Genomic DNA, 20184 nt, shown 5'->3' with positions numbered 1-20184 from the left:
GACTAATTCAATATCACACAAGTAGAAAGTGGCAGAGCCCAGATTCAGACCCAGGTCCTCTGACTCCAAACAGAGTATTCTTTCTACTGGCCACACTGAGGCCCAATCACAGTATATCTGGAGAAGTTCCCTTCACTCACCATGAGCCTGATTCTCTAGTTTTAAGACTGGAGCCCAGACTTAGGTATCCTTTCTATGACATGGATTCTTAACCTGAGTTCCATGAACTTATTTGTAAAGATGTTTTTAATAACTAGATTTCAATAGAATTGATTTCCTCTGTAATCCTCTGGATTTTATTTTATACATTTAGAAACTTCGTTCTGAGAAAGGGTCCATAGGTTTCCCCAGACTGCTAATGGGGTCCAAGTTACAACAAAAGTTATGAACTTTTGTTCTAAGGGAAGAAGCTCTGGGTTTAAGGTGGAAAAGGGGTGGATGTCAACTATCTCTCCCCATCCTGTGAGAAATCTCTGATTCCTCTATGTCCCTACTTCCTCCCATGGCATCTGAGCTAAGACCTCACAGCATAGTGTCTTTGCCCAGAAGGTTCAGAGTCTGGATGCTGATAACTCCTACTCTCCATGATTCAGCTTTGACTCAGGCTAGAACTAGTCCAGAATTGTGGTTTAAGAAGAGAATTAGGGAGGGGGATAGAAGAAAAATGTCCCCCTCCCTGCATCATGTGTTGTAACCTGCAGAATTAAATGGCTTCTCTTGTTCTCAAAAAACAAAACAAACAAGAAAACCTTGAGATAGATTAGGAGGATAAGATTTTGGGATAAGTGGGAGTAGAAATGACTCACCCACAATCATATCGGAACTAACTGGGAGAGGTAGGCATGAGAAGAGGTAGAGTGATGGAGGGGAATGAGTGCTGAATTGGGAATTAAAGCATCTGGATTTGATTCCCACTCTCCTACTTTACACCTGTGTGACCCTGGGCAAGTCACTTAACTTTTCTAAGCCTCTGCTTCCTCATCTGCAACATGTATCTCTGGCACAGTGCCTGGTACATAATAGGAACACAATAAATGCTTGTTGATTGATTGGCTGATGAGGAGGTCAGAGTACATAACCTCTGATGCCCCTTCTAGTTATAAAAATCTAAATTCCTGAGTTAGGAGACCTGATACTCCCTACTCCCTCCCTCTATCCCACAATTTTTTGTTCTCTCACAAAAAGCTATAACCAACAGAATGGAAGAAAAATGTTTCCACTTCAGAAAGGAATTTTGGTTGCTGACCGGACTCCTGCTCTTCTCTGCTATGACACTAGCCAACAGCTGGGACTGAGGACCTGCTGACTTCACATCTTGACGATTTTGCTCCCGAATCTGAAAAGGGAAAGAAAAGGGAGAGCCAGCTGTTAGTTCACCATGGTGGGATGATAGACCCTTTAGAAGATGCCATTCCTGATACATAATTGGTTTTAGGTAGTGGTTCTGCAATGTGGTCGAGAGATATGTGGTCCTTGAAGGTCCTGTAGCTGGTCTCTGAGTTTGTCTCTTGTAGTTTCTAACATAATGTATTAGAACTACTTTGCCTGGAATTCTAAGCCCTCCATAATCTGACACCCTTGTTTCTTTCCTGCCTTATTTCATATTAGTCTCCTTTATATGCCCTACAGTCTACTGAAGCTAGTCTATGCTCTTACTTTTTCCTACCCCCAATATGACCTTAATTCTCCTTTTCCCCATGCCTTATATATCTTCTCCACCTTAAATCATAAGCTCTATGAGGGCAGGGACTGTGTCCTAATTTTTTTTACCTAACAAATACAATTTTCTTTACACAGTAGATGCCTAATAAATGCTTGTTAAATGAATGGATAAATGAATGTTGTATTTATTAGATAATATCTATTTTGGTTTTCAAGATAAATTAATCACTTAATTATGATGAGAAGTATTTTGCAATATTCCTGAACTGAGATTTGAGAAGCAAGATGCCAAACGGGAACAGGTGGGTAGATTCTCTGTAGTGGGGGTGAGGGGGTCTCTGGTCCTAGCAAAGCAGCCTTTTACCCAAACAGTTCAAGAAATACTATTGAAGACCAGAGCTATTGAGATGTGAGGCACAGAGTGAAAAAAATGAAGACAAGTCATTTATGAAATCATAACATATGCCAATGACACAATAAAATGTGATTTATAGAAATTCAATTTGCATTCATTTTCTCAGACATCTTTACTTCATGAAGAATCTATGGCATCAGGGATTCAGGTTCATCCTGAAGACCACAACTGTGAGTCCTGAAATAACACCAAGTGAGACATGAACAGAGGAGGTAACCAGGCATCACTTTACCTTGTTTCGCATTTCCAGCACTTCCTGGGGGTCCGTATAGAGAGGCACAAATTGGTTTGGATTTTCGATTCGAATTGGCATTCCACTGCTAGACTTGTCTACCTCATCTGCTTTCATCCACTGACCAAATACAACACAGACAAGGTTAGCAAAAGAATAAGGATGCTCAGAAAGCTAGCATTCCAAGAAATCTACAATCCGTTTGTCCTTCAGAGGTGGTCAATACCACTGTCTCTCCCTGGGCTTCTTTTTAGGTCTGTCACTTCTGGTCTGAGTGATGATGATTGCCTATAGACCTATTTTCAGTGTCATAAGCACGCAGGAGGTAGCATAGGATACTGTCTAGAGAGCTTGCACCCTTGGAGTCCGGAAGAGCTACCAGCTATGTGACCAGAGGCAAGTTATTTAGCCACAATGAATCTCATTTTTCTCATCTGTAAAATGAGACAATAACACTTGTAGAGCTTTGCCCTACAGGAAATACCACAACAGGATTGTTGTGGGCCTCAACATTTATAACTGGAAAAGAACCAACTAGTCAGGAAGTCATCACCAGGGGAAAAAGTGACTTAAGTCAGGGAAGGCATGGAGAATTCAAGGACAATAATGAAGAAAGGCAGGCATGGGAGGAAACTCTTCATCCCTGGAACTAATCGTAAGACCATTCCGTTACTTCTTTACTGATGAACAAATAATAAAGGAGTGATGGGTCCTATACATTCCAGCCAGCCAGTCAGTCAGTAAACATTTATTAAGTGGCTACTATGTGCCTGGGGTGCTGGGAATACAAAGGCAAAAGACAGGCACTGCCCTCAAGGAGCTTACAGTCTAATGACAAAAGCTATCTACAGGACAAATTGGAGATAATCAGCAGAAGGGAATAGAATTAAGGGGGATCAGGAAAGGTTCATCTAGGAGGTGATATTTTACTTTTATTTTACTGCTATTTGAAGGAAGCCAGGGATGTAGAGGGAGAGATTAGGAGGTAGAGAATTCCAGGCCTGGAACTTTACTTAGGCCAGTGAAAATACCTGGAGTCAGGAGATGGATTGCCTTGTGCAAGGAATATCAGGGAAGTTGGTGCCACTGAATTGCAGAATATGTTGGGGGTGGGGTGATACAAGATATAAGAAGACTGGCCAATGAGCCAAGTGCCTGAGGAGGCAATTGGAAGGCAGGATTGGAGATCCTAACCAGTGACAGGAGAATGATCAGAAAAGGGAAGATGGAGGGAGAATCAGCTTTCAAGGTCCCAAGTTCCTTCAACTGATTGGATGTTGACCCTACTCAAAGTTGTAAGTGGAAAAGCAATGGGAGGATGGTTGCTAGCTCCTAGTGTGAGTACCTGATGAAAGGTCTGAATCTAAGCACCTGACCTATGCCCCTAGGTCTGAGACAAATAGCCCAGTTAAAGGCTATCTAGGTCAGAGAAAGGCCATAGGCATAGAGGTTGTACAAAAGTTATTTAATTTATTTATTTTACTTCTATGGGGTATAAGTAAAGTGTTTTTGTGCTCAGCTCCTTTATGCCCTGTTCACATGTCCATTGAGGTCTACTGAAACTCGGAAACAAGGGTAGCGAGCACCAGTGGATGAATTCTGAGCCAATAAACTAAAAGAGATAAATCCATATAGGTCATGGTCATAGACTAACTGGATGGGGACTACTATCTACAAAAGAGGCAAGCTAGGGGACAGATGTGGCCAGCTCTTTGATAATGTTAGTGAGCTTATGAACCAAGAGTGTTTGGTACAATCTGATATTGGCTCAAATAATTTCTAGGGCAAGTATGGGACTGCCAGCCTCCAACCTCATCAATGAATAGGGTCAGGTACCTGGTCAGCAGTACTTTTTGTGGTTAAGCAAGTAAAAACTACCCTCCCTTTTCCACTCTTACTGTTGTTTTTGTCCGAGGACTGCTCGTGTTTCTCTGGACCTCATCTGCCACATTGACCCGAAGGTATGTGTTGGGACTGTTCAGCCAACGGGTCTTCTCCTTCTGCTGTTTCTGAGCATGTTGCCTCAGAGTGGAGATGGGGGCTCCATCCTCTTCAAAAACAAAAGCCGTGACTGTGGCTGGGATCTCAACCTCACTTTTGTGCTTTGCCTTCTCTTGGACAAAAGGATATCGATAGGTGTAGCCTGTTCGGTAACCCTAAGAAGAAAAAAGGAGTAAAAGGAAAAATTAGGGTTTGAGTGAACACATGCCACCTTGCACCTTCTCCAGCAAATATAATGAGTGCCTAATGTATTGAATATAATTGTGTATAGTACTCATTCCATGGGAATATACACACACCATAGCACTGCTGTGGATGTGTAATGCTTCCTTACATCCTGCACCATTGCATCCATCCCTTGAGCAATGTTATCACCCAACTGTATGGTGCCATTTTTACTACACTACTAGAGAAGTCACTTCACTGGACCTTGTAATTCTAGAGCCTGAGAATCTGATAGCCAGTCATTGACACATGACTGTCCCTTTTGAGAACTGATGCTTAGCATTTGAAAATGTCAGACCTAGCAAAATATCAACATATGAAACAAAGTCACAGCATCTGGTACAAGATGGGAGCCAGGTATATAAGGACACACTGATTATGGGGGCTCGTGGACTGTGGGACCTAGGCAAGTTTGTAGAATTCAGATTAAAACCAGGGCTAGAATAATGTCAGCATAGGGCAGCTAAGTTACACAGTAGATAAAGTGCAGGGCCTGAAGTCAGGAAATAGTTATTCAATCATTTCAGTAATGTCCAACTCTGCTTGACCCCATTTGGGGTGTTCTTGGCCATTTCCTTCTCCAGCTTCTTTTACAGATGAGGAAACTGAGGCAAACAGGGTAAAGTGACTTGTCCAGGGTCTGAGACTGGATTGGAATTCAGGTCTTCCTGACTCTAGGCCCAGCATTCTATCTACTGTGCCACCTACCTGCCTTGTGGAGTCAGGGCCTCAGACCCTGGACAAGTTATTTCATCCTGTTTGCCTCAATTTCTTCATCTGTAAAATAAACTGGAGAAGGAAATGGCAAATCACTCCAATATCTTTGCCAAGAAAGCCCCAAATGGGTCATGAAGCATCAGACATGACTGAAAACGACTAAATAACAAAAATTGTCAACATATGCAAAAACTAATGGTGCATGATTTTATCAGGTGGAGTGTTGACAGCCACAATGAGCCTATTATGGAACTAATACAGGGATTTAATATATATCAGATTTTAAAATTTATTTCTAAAATCAGGGCATGATTTAAAAAAAACACTAAGATGTGACTGTGTTTATCTTTCTTTTAGGATGATATAGAGTCAATTCAATAAACGTTAAGCACATACTATGCGCCAGCCACTATGTTAAACACTGTCATTTTCTTGCTTATATTATTACTTTGTTGCTATGAATTTTAAAAACATAGTAAGTTTTTGTACTTTTAGTTATCCCATAGTGTTTTTTTTGTTACAGATTTCCATAAATCTAATTGTCTGGCTAAAATTATTATGATGCTCAAAATTGCTTTAGCAAACTTTAATTGAATAAAGTAAATGTATTTTACTCCAGCTTCCCAAAGGGTTGTTTGTGGCTTGAGAATGAATTTGGAAACCAGACCCTATTTGTAGTCCCACTGTATCCAAAGGACCTTGCTTGAAACAGGCTATCCACATAGGCCTAAAGGATAAAGTACAAGTTTTTTCTTTTGGCATTCAAGGTCTTCCAAAACCCAGCTCCAACCTGCTTTTCTAGTCTTATCTTTCTTTATATAATCCACTTTTTAAGCCATTCTATACAAGGTATTTCTTGATCTTGCCTTGTCCTTTTCTACATACATGAATTCCCACAGTCTATTCCATATACTTGGGATACACTCCCTCTACATTTCCACATTTGAAAACCTCTTCCTTCAAAGCTCAGATCAAGTGCCTTTATTTATTTATGTATTTATTTGCATATATGCCATATTGGAATGTAAGCTTTTTGAGGGCAGGAACTACATCATTTTTCATCTACATATCTCATAGAGTCTTGTAAGTAAAAGATGTTTAATACAAGTTTGTTGAATTAAGTGGAATTATTATTATTGGCTGTATCTTACAGCTACAATTTGGCTTGCAAGGCTGTTCTGAATCACGAGATGCTATAGAAATCAGAGGACCTGAGTTTGAATACTAGATCTGCCACTTAGCATTCAAAGCTGGGAATGAGATGCTAGCAAGAGGAGGTTAAAGGGAGCATGTTGCTGCTCATAGCTACCAGTTCTTCTTTAGACCCATAAAAAACATTGGGATGTACTGTCTATGGTCATATTAGAGCAGGGTGAAAGGGTGGGAAGAAACTAGCCCTCAAGTGCCTGAAAAGAAGCTTGAGATGTATCTTGTGTTTACAAAAGAAATTAGGGTACATACAAAGTGAGGAGTTTCTTTATAGAATTAGTTTATATAGAGTAGGGTTGGAAAAATAGGACGGGAGGGAGGGAGAGGAAGACAAAAGGGGATGGCTGGACCTAGCTCTATTAAACTGGGAGCCCTGAAGAATGACGTGTGGGAGTCTGGATGCTAGCACACCATCCTATACAACAAGTAATCAGGAGCCGTGACGAGAAGAAGCCTAGTCAGATTCTGTATCATGCAGAATAGCGGAAAGGCCATTTTTTTAGTCCACTGTAGTTTCTGCAGTGGTGGGGAGAGCTCTGGGTAAACAAAAGAACATAGAGCACAGGGTATAAATGACAGTGAGTGACTGTCTGTGACATGTATTACCTCTGTAACCTGGGAAAGTCATTTCACTACTCTGGACATCAGTTTTATCATCTGTTAAATAAGAGATCTGACTAGATGTTCTCTATGGTTCTTTTTTGACCTAAATCCTATGATTCTGTGACTTCCTTTGTCTGATTTCTACACAGGGCTATTTAAGATTTTATCCTGTCTTCTTAATTAGCCAATGATTTCCTACTCTCCCTACCTTCACTTTCACTGGATGATCTCTCTTCTAACCCAAGACATTTAATGTGGGCTCCCTTATCTACCTTCATGATGATAAAAGGGATTGGGAGTCAGAAGGCATGTATTCTACAATTCTGACTATGATGGCTGAAACCAGGAGGCCACCAGGAACTAGAAGGAAGGAAATCTAGAATCAAGGGAGGTAGGTCCACTGGGAATAAGTAGTTCTTGGTCAGGAAGATCCAGTCAATTGGTCCAGATGAACTTCAACCCTAATGCCCTCTGAATTGCAAATTGCAAATTAATTTCATGGTTTGCTCAGAAGTAGCAGAAGGGTAATCATTAAAGGAGCATGAACACAAAGGAAGTTGAGCCAATCACATGGTGAGAATGAAGGATAAAAGATAAATAGTTAATTTAGTGCTTTGCTGGTACACATTAGGGTGCCTATCATAAAAAAAGGCTTCCAACCCTGTGGGTAGGTTTCATATGGAGGACCAATGGAAGAAACAAGGACAAGAACTGCACAGAATGAGAAGCCATGGAGAGGTTTCAATAGTACCAGTGGAGACAATATCCACATCAACAAAATGTGGAAATATTGAAACATAAGTTAGTGGGGTCCAGACTAATGAAGTCTTCTATACTCTTAGTAATGCCAATGTTGTCCTATCAAATCCTTACGTAAGCAAGTGTTGGTGCCCTGGCTGGCAAAGGCCTACGGAAGAAGTGGCTCTGGCCACAGACTTACCAGATTATCCAGCATCCTCATGAGAGCCTCAAACTCATGCTCCCCCAGCCGACTCTTCTGCATGGGTCCAAAAGTGCTCCCAGCCCATCGCACTGACCCCACCTCATGGGGCCGATGCTTCTCTCGCTCCAGCAGGATGAGGTTCTCAGACCCTCCAGCACTGGACAGAGCAGATACCTAGAACAAAGGGAAAACATATATAAGTATTTGGGGATAAATAATAAGATGTATCTTGGCACTTAAAAGTTTACATAGCCCTTTGTCTATAACAAGCCTGTGGGGTTAAAAATAGTGCAAGTATTTTAACCCCATTTTGCAGGTGAGAAAACGATGGCTCAAGAGAGTTTAATTGCCTTGCCTATAGTCATCCAGATAATAAGTTTTAGAAGTGGAATTTGAACCTAGGCATCCTGATTTCTGGTCCAGCGTTCCTTTCGAGAAGTGTCTGGGTCTCAAGCAACCTTCCTGAGCCACCTGACTTTTTCCCTTTTCCATACATAAAGTTGGAATAAAACGAGATAATCACATCATCAGAGCCAAATTACAAATTACTAAATATTTATTAAGGGACTAGCAGCATCTCCCAGGGCACTGGTCCTGCTTCCAGCCCATCCCCCACAACCATTATCCAAGGGAGAAACTCTTGTAAAGAAACGGTCAGCCAACCCAACCATATAACATCTATGAGGCAGGAAAGCCGGCTTGACTGAAACAGCAAGACACCCTAAGTCAAGTTAACATGTTGACAAGCATTTATTAAGTGCCTACTATGTATAGCCATTGTCTTAGGGATACAAGAAAGGCAAAAATAGTCCCTGCCCTCAAGGAATTCACAGTCTAATTGGGGAGAGAAAATATAAACAACTACATACAAACAAGACACACACACACACACACACACACACACACACACACACACAAACACGCCCCCCACTGGAGTGGTTTGCCATTTTCTTCTCCCACTCATTCTACAGATGAGGAAACTGAGGCAAACAGGGTTAAGTGACTTGCCCAGGGTCTGAAGTGTCTGAAGCCACATTTGAACTCGGGTCTTCCTGACTCCAGGCCCAGCATTCTCTCCACTGTGCCACCTGGCAGCCCTATAATTCTGTGCTTATATAGCTCCAATTGTTGGCAGTTTTTCCTTGTATCATTTCAATGTGTCTCTGCTGTTTCTATCCTTTGATCCTGCTGTCCTCTGGAACCAAACAGAACAAATCTAATTTCTTTTATAGGATACACTTAATATACTTAAAGACAGCTATCTTGCCCTGCCACCACTAAAGTCAGGATATAGGATATTTCTTTCATAGTTCTAGGGTCTATTGCTTGGATAAGATGCTGATCCAAGGGGAAATGCCACTTACACTTGAACAAGTTGTTTCTATAGCCAATAAAATAGAATCATAGAGGGACAGCTAGGTGGCGCAGTGGATAGAGCACTGGCCCTGAAGTCAGGAGGACCTGAGTTCAAATCCGGCCTCAGACCAAACACTTGACTTGTACTAGCTGTGCGACCTTGGGCAAGTCACTTAACCCCGATTGCCTCACACACACACACAAAATAGAATCATAGAATCATAGCATCACAGTATTGCAGAATTTAAGGCTGGAAGTGTATCTAGTCTAAACTCTTACCCACTGGACATTTCCCTTCTTAATGCCTCTGACAGCGGCCATTCTGACTTTACTTAAACAAAGTCAGAATTCTGTCTGTAATGAATTTCCAGTGCTGGGGACTTCGTCCTTTACAAGGCAACCCAATTATATGTGTGGGGAGGATCGAAGCCTAAGAGTTTTGTTGCTGGCCACCTATACATAATTAAGGCAAGAACTGGAAATAAAGCATTAAAGTGCCTCATAATGGCTCCACTTTGTCCTTTTCAAAAAAAATTACTTCTTGATCCCTTTATTTGCATGAAAGCAAATATCTTGATACATTAAAAAAATAATTTGCAAGGATTGCAGATTTTTCACTGGGGCAAGACTACACTGCGGCTCAAAGTCCAGAAGGCTTTGGCCACATATCCACAGTAAAGGCAGGAATTTTAGGGGGGAGGTTGTAGTGGGAAAGGATGCCTCGTAGAAGCTACATCTGCCTTCTTCTTGTTGTTCTTGCCTTCTCTCGTTATTTGCCTGGGACAACCAATGGATATTGGGAGGCTAAGGAAAATTGTGGTGCCTTCTACCCACAAAGTCCTTTGTGGTTTGTTGGAAGGTTGCTCCTGAAATAATTTGAAGGGGATATAAGTTGGCAATCAGAAATTAAATGAGTTATAAAGACTTTCTACCTCAAGACTAGCTGGAGAAAGTAGATTTAAGGACAATTTAAACGCCTAAGGGCTCTAATTAGCAGTCTGTATTCCTTCAGAGCTTGGTCACTGGAGGCAAGACTATGGGAGCTGTCATAACCCTTTCCATTTGGAGTCCTAACCTGAGACTGTATTTTGAAGAAGATACCTTTCTTACTAAAAGAGCCAAAACAGGTTCAGTAATCGAAGTTAAAAGAGAGACAATAAATATGACTCCTCTTACGTGGAAGGAGTGGCACCTCAGGTGGGGACTCCCGTTGAGGGGCAGAGGTGTGACTGAGCCAGCTCTGATTCAAGAGAACACCTTATGAAATTTTCAGTGTGAGCAGTTTTTGGCAAAAGCTGTAATTATCCTAGACTTAAGGAAGTGATGGAGAAAATTTTAATAATGCAGATTAAACTTCAAAGTATGTTTGTGAGAGCCAGATGTTAAACATACCAGCACACCACTGGTTGAGTAGGTGGGAGTAGCAAGAAGAATTTGAGGAGAGAGGAAGAGAGGAGAGAAAAGGGGTAGAGAGGAGATGGGAGAGAACAAAAGGGAAAAAAGTGAGAAAGAGAGAGAAGAGAGAGAGGAAGGCAGAGTCAGAGGCAGAGACAAAGATGGAGAGAACAGCACGGCACAGTCACAATGAGATGTAATACCCAGTGAGGAGCAGGCTGAGCGTCAAGCAGTAACTAGGAGTGAACAGGCCCAGCAGGAGCAATGAGACGTGACCAGAAGACGCTTATGCGCTTGCATAAGGCTCTTCCCCTGCAAGCATACCCATAGGTTCATTGGCATGAACCGTCCCTCCAAGTATCCTCCCTGGCCATGTATGTTCCCTTCCATACATGTGCCAAGACCGTCTTCTTCGTGTGTGCACTCCATGCACATTCCCTAGGGTAGTCCAGTCGTCCTATATGGTGCCTATATTTGTGACAGGACTATCTCAATTTTATGGAGGAAATATTTTATTTCTAATTTTCTTATTATGCTGTTTCATTAAATGTCTTTGCTTTTATAAGCTGGGTGTCCTCTGGCTAATTAATAAAAGTAAACACATTTGGCAGAGAAATGTAAACTGTGGTTTTGAAATTTTAAAGATTGTCTAATCCAACTTGTTTATTTTACAAATGAGGAAACCAGGGCCCAAAGAGATTACATGATTTGCCAAAGATCATACAGGTAATGCATGACAAAACCAGCATCTGACCCCGGGTGTCCTGAGTCCAAACCCAGCATTCTTTCCATTATACTGCTCACTGAATGTGGACCCATGGAGTACTTTTTTCTAGAGGAAAGGGGCACAGGTGAGTGGGATTGCCCTAAGTGTTACATATTGTATAGAAACTGGATGGGGATGTTCAAATTACTTAGCAAGTCAGAGTGAAAGCTGGGTTCTAGACACTCTGCTTGATAGACTTGGGCTTTCTCAACCCAGCCTTTGCAAACAGAGTTTTTATTTCCTGAATATCAATTGCTAGTCTTGTGTTATTAGCTTCCCTGAGTGCCTGAAATAAAATGTCAGAGGCTGAGTCATTAGCTGAGTCAACGAGAAGCTAGTTCACAGACTCTCACAGTCAAGAGTACTAGAATCTCAGCATTAGAAGAGCCCTTATATTTCATTTAGTTCAACTTCAACGCAATTGAGAAATTGTCTTAATGATATCCCTGACCGGCGGTCATCTACCTCTCCTTGAACATTCTAGTAGTGGAGACCTCACTGCCGCGTGAATCGGCTTATTTATGCCCATTTATAGCCAAACCAAACTGAGTCAAAACTCACTCCCTTATAAATTTTACCTTTTGCTCCTATTTTAACCCTTTGGAGCTACACAAAATGTGGCCAGTTCTTCCTCATCCATTTGATAACCTTTGGAATTTTTGAAGACAAGGATTAGAAATCCTTTATGGATATTATTACTAGGCACAAAGACTTAAGTAATAGAGTCTGCCCACTAGAGGCCTAAACATGTTAATTGAAATCATCCAGTTGATTACAGACCTAGCATTGTCAGTGGTCATTATGGGGCCTCCTTTTGTTTTTGTTTTTGCTTTTTTTTCCAAACACTCCCTTGCTTTTGGACTGTTGAAATACCAGACTGAAATGCCCCTGAGCAATGGGGAAGAGATTGGGCTGGAGGGCTCTTCCCCTGCAAGCATACCCATAGGTCTGGCCCAAAAGATGATTGTTAAATTTTCAAAGTGAGCATTTACTTACTCTGAATTGTCAAATGCTAAAAATTAGGGCTTGATTTATTGTTTTGTTGATTGACTAGGCTTAACAAAGTAATGGAGAAAATGTTAGTAATGGAGATTAAACATAAAATTGGGTACTACATACATTTTCCCTCCCTCCCCAGGGAGTCAGCTAAATATTTATCTATATACCCTTGCCTATAGGTATTACTTGGTGATTTCGAGTGGGCAGAGGGAAGCCACCTGGCACAGTAGTGCCTCACCTATTAATCAGCAATCAGTTAAGCACAGACTACGTGCCAGGCACTACACTAGGTACACTAGGGCTTACAAATACCAAGTCCAAGACATGCAATGATCGGTTGAAGACTGAATGGCAAATGAAACAGCTGAACATAAGTCCCCTTCTTTATGAACAGCCCACCCAGCTAAGAGTGCTGTCTCTCCTCTCAAATCACAGAATCTCAGAGTTATAAGGGAATCCAAAGATAATCTAGTTCAGGGCCTACGTGGGCTTGAACCCTCTGCCGCTTGAGCAGGTGTTCAGTCAGACTCTGCTTGAAGGTCTCTGGTGACAGCAACATCGCAATCCCGTGAGGCTGCCCATTCCATTTTGGGAATAGCTTTCATTTCGTTCTAAGGAGGATTTTCCTTACATGAAACCCAAATCTGCTTCTGCAGCTGCTACCCATCGCTCCTTGTCCTTTGCCCCAGGGCCAAGCATGTTAAGTCTTAATTCTTCGGACAGTGATTGTGTTTCCTCTAACACTTGTCATCTTGCCAAACTTTTCCTTTTTTTCTTCCTTCCTTCCTTCTTTTCTTCCTTTCCTCCTTCCCTCTATTTTTTCTTCTTTCCTCCCCTCCTCCCCTTCCTTTTCTCCTTTCCCTTCCTTTCTTCATTTCTTTCTTCCTTCCTTCCCTCCCTCACTCCACCCCCTTCAATATTTGTGACCACGTCTTCTCCCACCAATAGATTAGAAACTTCTTGAGAGCAAAGACTGTATCATATTTTTCTTTGTATTACTGGCAAGGATCACATGGAGCAGGCCCCAGACAGATAGATATACACATATATACATATGTATGTATACATACACACGTGTATTTTGTTATATATATTATACATATTAATGAATGAATGAGGATAATTAGAGCTGCCCACACTTTTGCAGTGCCACCGCTCTCCTCACTCTCAGTATCCTCATGGGTCTGGGTGGCAGATGGAGGCAAGGACTGCCCGTGTTTCTCTCTGCCTGCCTGCAGATGGCTCAGGAAGCTGCCAGCCACTGTTGGGGGATGACCCACTTTCTTTTAGCCCTGGGCTGATCTAAAGCAGGGAAACACGGCCCTCAGAAGAAATGATAAGTGATGTTTTGATAACCTCAAGCCACTACAGTTGATGGTAACAGGGCTGGCGTGGTTCATATGGTCACGGAGGCAGAGAGTGGGAACCACTGCAGGAACCAGTGTTGCCTCAGTTCTCTTGCCAAAAGTGTTGAACCATGGATGTTCAAATGACACCCAGAGTGCACGGGAATCTCACTGTTACTTCACACCTTTTAAAACTAGCACAGTGTGGTGGAAACAGTGCTGGGCTGGGAGTCAGAAATCTTAAGTTTGAATTCTGGGCTCTGCCGGCTCCCTGGACTCAGTTTTCTCATCTGTAAGATGGAGATAATAATTGTACCCTCTTCCTCATAAGGTTATTGGCAGGATGTTGTTTTGTAAATTATAAAGTACTATATAAAGGTAAGTTATTTTTATCATTATTGTTGTTGTTATTGTTAAATAATTGGCACATTGGCTTTTCAATGTCAAAATGAATAGTAATCCCTTTAATCTAGACTTTATTCTTTTCCTTTCCCCTGTTCTGTTCCTTTCTCCCTAATACAACAACAACAATGACAATAATAATAAAGGTTTAATGCTTTAGCGTGGAATGACTGGTTTATATAGTGCTTTATAGCTCACAAAAGAATGTCCTTTCAATAACTTTATCTCTTTAGAACTAATATAGCCCTCTGTACCTCTCTAATGCATTTGTCATGGGGCATTATAGTTATTTGTGTTTGCATCCTTTACCCTCTACTAAATAACAAACTCCATGAGGGCAGGGACTGTTTCTTATCTAAATGTTGCCTCTCCCTAGCATCTAACTCAGTGATGAGCACACCCGTAAGCACTTAACGGTGTATTGAACTGATTTATTTTAACAATTCCTGTAGCCATTTTCCCAATATTTTTGTGTATTTAGTGCCGCCATTTTCAATATGCTAGTTCCACTAATGGATTATTCATTACAATAACTCAGGGCAACAAGCATTTGAACCAGGAAAATGGGAAAGCAATGCAAATTTTTGTCCAGCAGGGAGAGCATTGCCTGCATTTGAAGAGGCCAGAGTATGAAGGATTTGATTTCTAACTTGAGCTGCTATGTCAGAACCTACCAGGAGAGGGCACAACAGGCCATTAGAACGCCTTCTGACAGAGTTCATGAAATTATACGAAAGACAGATTCAGACCACCACCTTCCCCAATCACTTGTCCATGTTTTAACACATTTTGTGCCAGTCCTATCTCATTCATACACAGACACTCCTTCACAGGGATATTCTCTGTCTCCTTCTCCCTTCCTTCCCACCCCCTTTGCTTTTCCCTCCCTCCTTCCCTTTTGCCCCCTCTCTCCCTCCCTCCTTCCCTCTCTTTTCTCCCTCTTTCCCTCCTTCCTTCCCTCTCTCTTCCCTCTCTCTCCCTCCTTCAGCTTTCTTTCTTTTCCCCTTCACCTTCCCTCCCCTTTTCTCTTGTAAGCTACTGGTCCTTTCCATTGTCTTCTTCTCCAGCTCCACTTTAAGGACTTCTCTGTTTGGTCCTTCTGGTCTTTCTGTCTGGGTTAATTGCTCTCATCCTTCCCTCAGGTGCTGAGGCCTCCCCATCTCAGCACCCCACAAGTGCTCCAGGCTGACCCTACTGCCTTCACCTTGCTCCTGGACTTTTTTTTCTTGTCTACACTATGGTGTTGTAGATGGAGTCAATAGATATGAAGGTAGAAGATTTGAGCGGATGATATAACAATAATTCACATTTAAATAAAACTTTAAGTTTTATAAAGCACATATTGAGCCTCACTTTCCTTATCTTTTAAATGAAACATGTTATATAGAACATACTTTGTAAAATGTAAAGTAGTACATAAATGTGAACTATCATGACTATTACAGATACCCTCTAGAGGGCTCAGCATGCTGATAGCTAGCTAATTTGATCAAGGAAACCTAGTTAATGTGGTAATAGGAGAAGTCAGATAAAATGACTGACTCTATTGCCTTATTGACTTTTTGTCCTCTCAGAATTATAGAATCTAGGAACCTTAGGGTTCATTTTATCCAATCTCTTCATTTGATAGTCAAGGAAGCTGAGGGCAAAACAAAAATGACATGTCCAGTGTCACAGGATTTGAACCTGGTCTTTTCTGTCATATGGGGCAGTTAGCTGATACAGTGGATAGATCACCAGGCCTGGAATCAGGAAGATCTGAGTTCAAATCTGGCCTCCGACACGTAATAGCTGGGTGACCCTAGGCAAGTCATTTATATTTGCCTCAGTTCCTCATCTGTAAAGTGGGGACACATTGGAGAAGGAAATGGTAAACCACTCCAGTCCCTTTGCCAAGAACACCCCATGAACAAAATCCATAGGGTCACATAGAGTCAGACATGATTAAACAATAAAACCACTTTCAAAATCCAATTACAGTATTCTTTCTACTACACTCTACGTTATGGTTCAGCCAAACTGGACTTTTTGCTGTTCCTTGGATAACATACTCCATTTCCTATCTGTGCCCTTGTCTTGTTTCTTCTTCATATCCCCCCTCATCTCCTTTCTAGAATACCTTGTTTCTGTCAGGACCCAGCTCAAATACTACATTCCACATGGAGCTTTTCTTGGGCAGCTAGGTGACACATGGATAATGTATTGGGCTTGGAGTCAGAAAGACTTGAGTTGAAATCCAGCTTCAGACTTTGACTAGCTGTGTGATCCTGAGTAAGTCACTTGGCCTCAGTTTGCCTCAGTTTCCCCAGCTGTAAAATGAGGCTAGAATAGCACCTACCTTGCAAAGTTGGTGTGAGGATCAAATGAGATAAGATTTGCAACACACTTAGCACAGTGCCTGACGCATATCTGGCACCATATAAATGCTTATTATTCTTTTCCCCCCTCTTCCTTTGATTCTCCCAGCTTTTAGTTCCTTCCCTCCCTAAACTATCTTTTATTTATTTTGCATATATTCTGAATATATTTACGTGCATATATATATATATATACACTTACCATATATACAGGTATACATATTGTCTCCTCTGATAGACTGTAAGCTCCTTGAGGGGAGGGATGGTATCATTTTTGTCTATGTATTCCCAGTGCCTAGCACAGCTTCTGGTACATAGTACTCAGTATATGTTGTTGACCGACTGATTGATATATCCTCCCATATAGCGCATGAATGTGGAGACAATCCCTCCATTTGTTTTGTCTCCCAGCAGTGACTATAAGTATGGGACTTTCTGGTCTTGTCAGGACAGGACCCATCACAACCCACTCCCAGGGCCCACTTCTAGTGGCCATTCATTTACCTGTATCTCACAAGCTGCCTGTAGGTGGAAGATCTTATAAAATGCTTCCTCAACAGTGTCACCCAGAGCAACCACGCCATGATTTCTTAGCACCAGGATCTGCAGAAGATTATATACACAGTTAAAACTACAAATTCCCCAAAAGTCATTGTAAGAAAAAAAAACAAAATCTTATTTAAAATTTTTTTTTATCAGCTTCTTTCTTTTCCCACTGAAAGGCCTCAAATAACCCTTGTTCATTTGTTTCCACCCTATCTTGGCCCACAGCCCCTTTATCAACAATAAAGTTCCCGAAAAAACCCTAAAATACAACAAAAACCAAAATGTTTAGTAAACCAAGGGTTAATGTCTCAGGTTTCTCTGGGCAGTGCCTGAGGCTTTGGACTTGGTGAGTCTTCTGGTTTTAAAAACTAATTTTTTGGAGGAAATTGCATATTTTATAACAGAAAGATCACTAAATGAGGACCTGTGTTCCAGTCTTTGGTTTGCCATTAACTAGCTATGCAACCATGGTCAGATCTCTTAAGCTCTTTGGGACTCAGTTTTTTCTTCTGTAAAATGGTGGTGGGGAAGAGTGATGGAATAGATGATTGCTAAGCTCTATGAATCGAAATGATTATATACATTGTCACTGTTGATCTTGGCAGCCTGAAACTCTGTTTGCTCAATATAGAGTAATATGGATTGTGCTTTGGAGCAGCAAAGGATCGAGGTTCCAGGAGGAATGTTTAGGACAGACAAGAGTGAAAAAGGAAAACCAGAGATGGACCTGTTTCAAGAACATGACTCTTAGGACCAAGGTCCTTTCCCTTCCTAACCTGCCCCACTCCAAATTTCTCTTGTGTGGTTTTCTTAATGTGGTTAGCAAAAAGAGCACTGAATTTGGAATCTGAGGATTTGAATTTGATTCTCAGATCTCATACTTAGTAACTGTGTGACTTTGGAAAAGTTGCCTTAGTTTCTTCATCTGTAAAATGAAGGGTTGGTGTAGTTGATCTCTGAGGTCCTTTCTGTCTTTAAGTGATATGATGTCCAAGAGATCTTCCAATTCCAGATCTTGACCCTAATTTTGTGAATCCATGTAAGCATTAACATCAGCCTAGAACCTCTGTCAGTTCTAATGGTGTGTCAATGCACCTGAACAGGGCTGAAACACATGCCTTCATTTTCTCCTTCTGGCAAGAGTCTGCCTTTCTCCTCCCTGATGTCAAAGAGTTGGTGCCTTCTGACCTTCAAAGGCTGTTGCACATAATTATGAATGCTCCCTTCTCGCAAAATCTCAGAGCATTCATTGATGTTAGAATCTCACGCCACTTTATAATATTCAATCTACATTCAAATAGACTGTTGCTCAATGGGTACAGATTCACCAGATATAAAAATTAATTATAAGTTGACATTTATATTAATTATAAAGGGTTGACATTTATGAAGTTCACAAAGCATACTCTTTCCATAACTGCCCAAAGAACCAGACCACTGGCCCAACCTACTGAGTTTTGTGGACCTGTGGGAATCAGTGTATAAATTCTCCAGTCCATTTAAAGTCTGTCATCCTTGCTACATAACCTGCCTAGTATATCCTGCTTTGATAAATTTCCCTCAATATGCCTACGACCCAGGACCTCCCTAGAGCTCTTCATCCGTCATGAGATCAGGCAGAGAGACTGCACATCACTCTATCATATAATGGGGTAGATCATAATCTCCTCTTTTTCTCCACTGTCATCAACATTCCAATGTATTGCTCGCTGAGGGCAGCACTGAGGGATTGAATATTTCTGCCCAGATATTCATAGAAATCTTGTGGCTGGCATATGTGACTAAAATTGAGCCAAATAGCTTTGTATCTTCTGGTCTATTCTGTATACAGGCTGCTTATAGATTAGGAAACTGACACCTAGGGAGTTAAAGTGATTTGTTTAAGGTAATACAGGAAGTAAACATCAGAGACAGAAATTGAACCCGGGTCCTGTTACTCCAGAGTAAGTGTTCTTGCCATTGTACCAAGCTAACTCTTTTCTCTTACTTCTTCTCAACTCAAATAACTTGTGAAGAACATGAAAAGCTTATAGATTTGTGAAAAGAAAGTAATGTGGGTGATAATTGCTATTTTCTGGGTCATCCTCCCCCCCCCAAAAAAAAACCAAGACACACCTCTCTCAGATTCCTTTGTATTGGCACTATTTTACCTGGTTTCTGATTCAAAAAGCCTAGGACTCTGAGCCATAGGTTTTATTAAGTATAAATAAATACGCAAAACCTCTATTATGGAGCCATTATCTTTATAACATTCAAGTATTTGAAGAACTGTTATGTGGAAGAGATAGATTTTTTTTTCTGTTTGGCCCAGAGGACAAAACTAGGAACAATGAATGAAAGTCACAAAGCGGAAGATATTGGCTCAATATCTGAAATCAAATAGGTAGCATAGTAGATAGAGCATTGCATCTGGATTTAGAAGGACCTGAGTTCAAATTTGTCCTCAGACACTTACTAGCTATGTGATCTTGGATAAGTCACTTAATCTCTATTTACTTCAATTTCCTATCTACAAAATGAGGATGGGGGCAGCGAGGTGGTACAGTGCATAGAGCACTGGGCTTGGAAGATTCATCTTCATGAGTTCAAATCTAGCTTCAGACACTGACTAGCTGTATGACCCTGGTCAAGTTACTTAACCCTGTTTGCCTCAGTTTTCTCATCTGTAAAATGAGCTGGAGAAGGAAACTGGCAAATCACTACAGTATCTTTGTCAAGAAAACCCCAAATGGAGTCATGAAGAGTCAAACAGCTTAAAAACGACTAAACAACAACAAAATGAGGATAATGATAGCATAATAACAGCAACTCAAGGTTGTTGTGAGGATAAAATGAGATAAAAGTTTATAAAATATTTTGCAAATCTTTATAGTATTTTAGTACTATAAAATGCTAGTTACTATTATTAATATGATTATTGATCATAACCATAATATACAGAATTTAACTTCTGAAGGTGATCTAGAAATGAAATTGTCTGCCTTGGGCTATCAGATTTAAAATTGGAAGG

The 20184-nt window shown here is 41.1% G+C and overlaps 1 protein-coding gene across 2 annotated transcripts in view; it reads right to left on the bottom strand.

Moving 5' to 3' along the window:
- The window catches only part of ADD2 (adducin 2), a 64431-nt gene that overhangs the window by 26242 nt on the left and 18005 nt on the right, over positions 1-20184 (bottom strand). For both annotated transcript variants that reach the window (XM_027865295.1, XM_027865296.1), the window contains exons 8-12: positions 17133-17231; positions 8005-8181; positions 4208-4465; positions 2310-2429; positions 1247-1336 (exon numbers count right to left, since the gene is read on the bottom strand). In XM_027865295.1, coding sequence (XP_027721096.1) covers positions 1247-1336; positions 2310-2429; positions 4208-4465; positions 8005-8181; positions 17133-17231 — 744 coding nt within the window. The remainder of the gene's footprint in view (positions 1-1246; positions 1337-2309; positions 2430-4207; positions 4466-8004; positions 8182-17132; positions 17232-20184) is intronic.

The sequence above is a fragment of the Vombatus ursinus genome, unplaced genomic scaffold, assembly GCF_900497805.2.
Source record: "Vombatus ursinus unplaced genomic scaffold, bare-nosed wombat genome assembly UNPS02014778.1, whole genome shotgun sequence".
Classification (NCBI taxonomy): Eukaryota; Metazoa; Chordata; class Mammalia; order Diprotodontia; family Vombatidae; genus Vombatus; species Vombatus ursinus.
The sequence above is the reverse complement of the archived record's forward strand: the minus strand, read 5'-3'. Positions and strand labels throughout refer to the sequence as shown.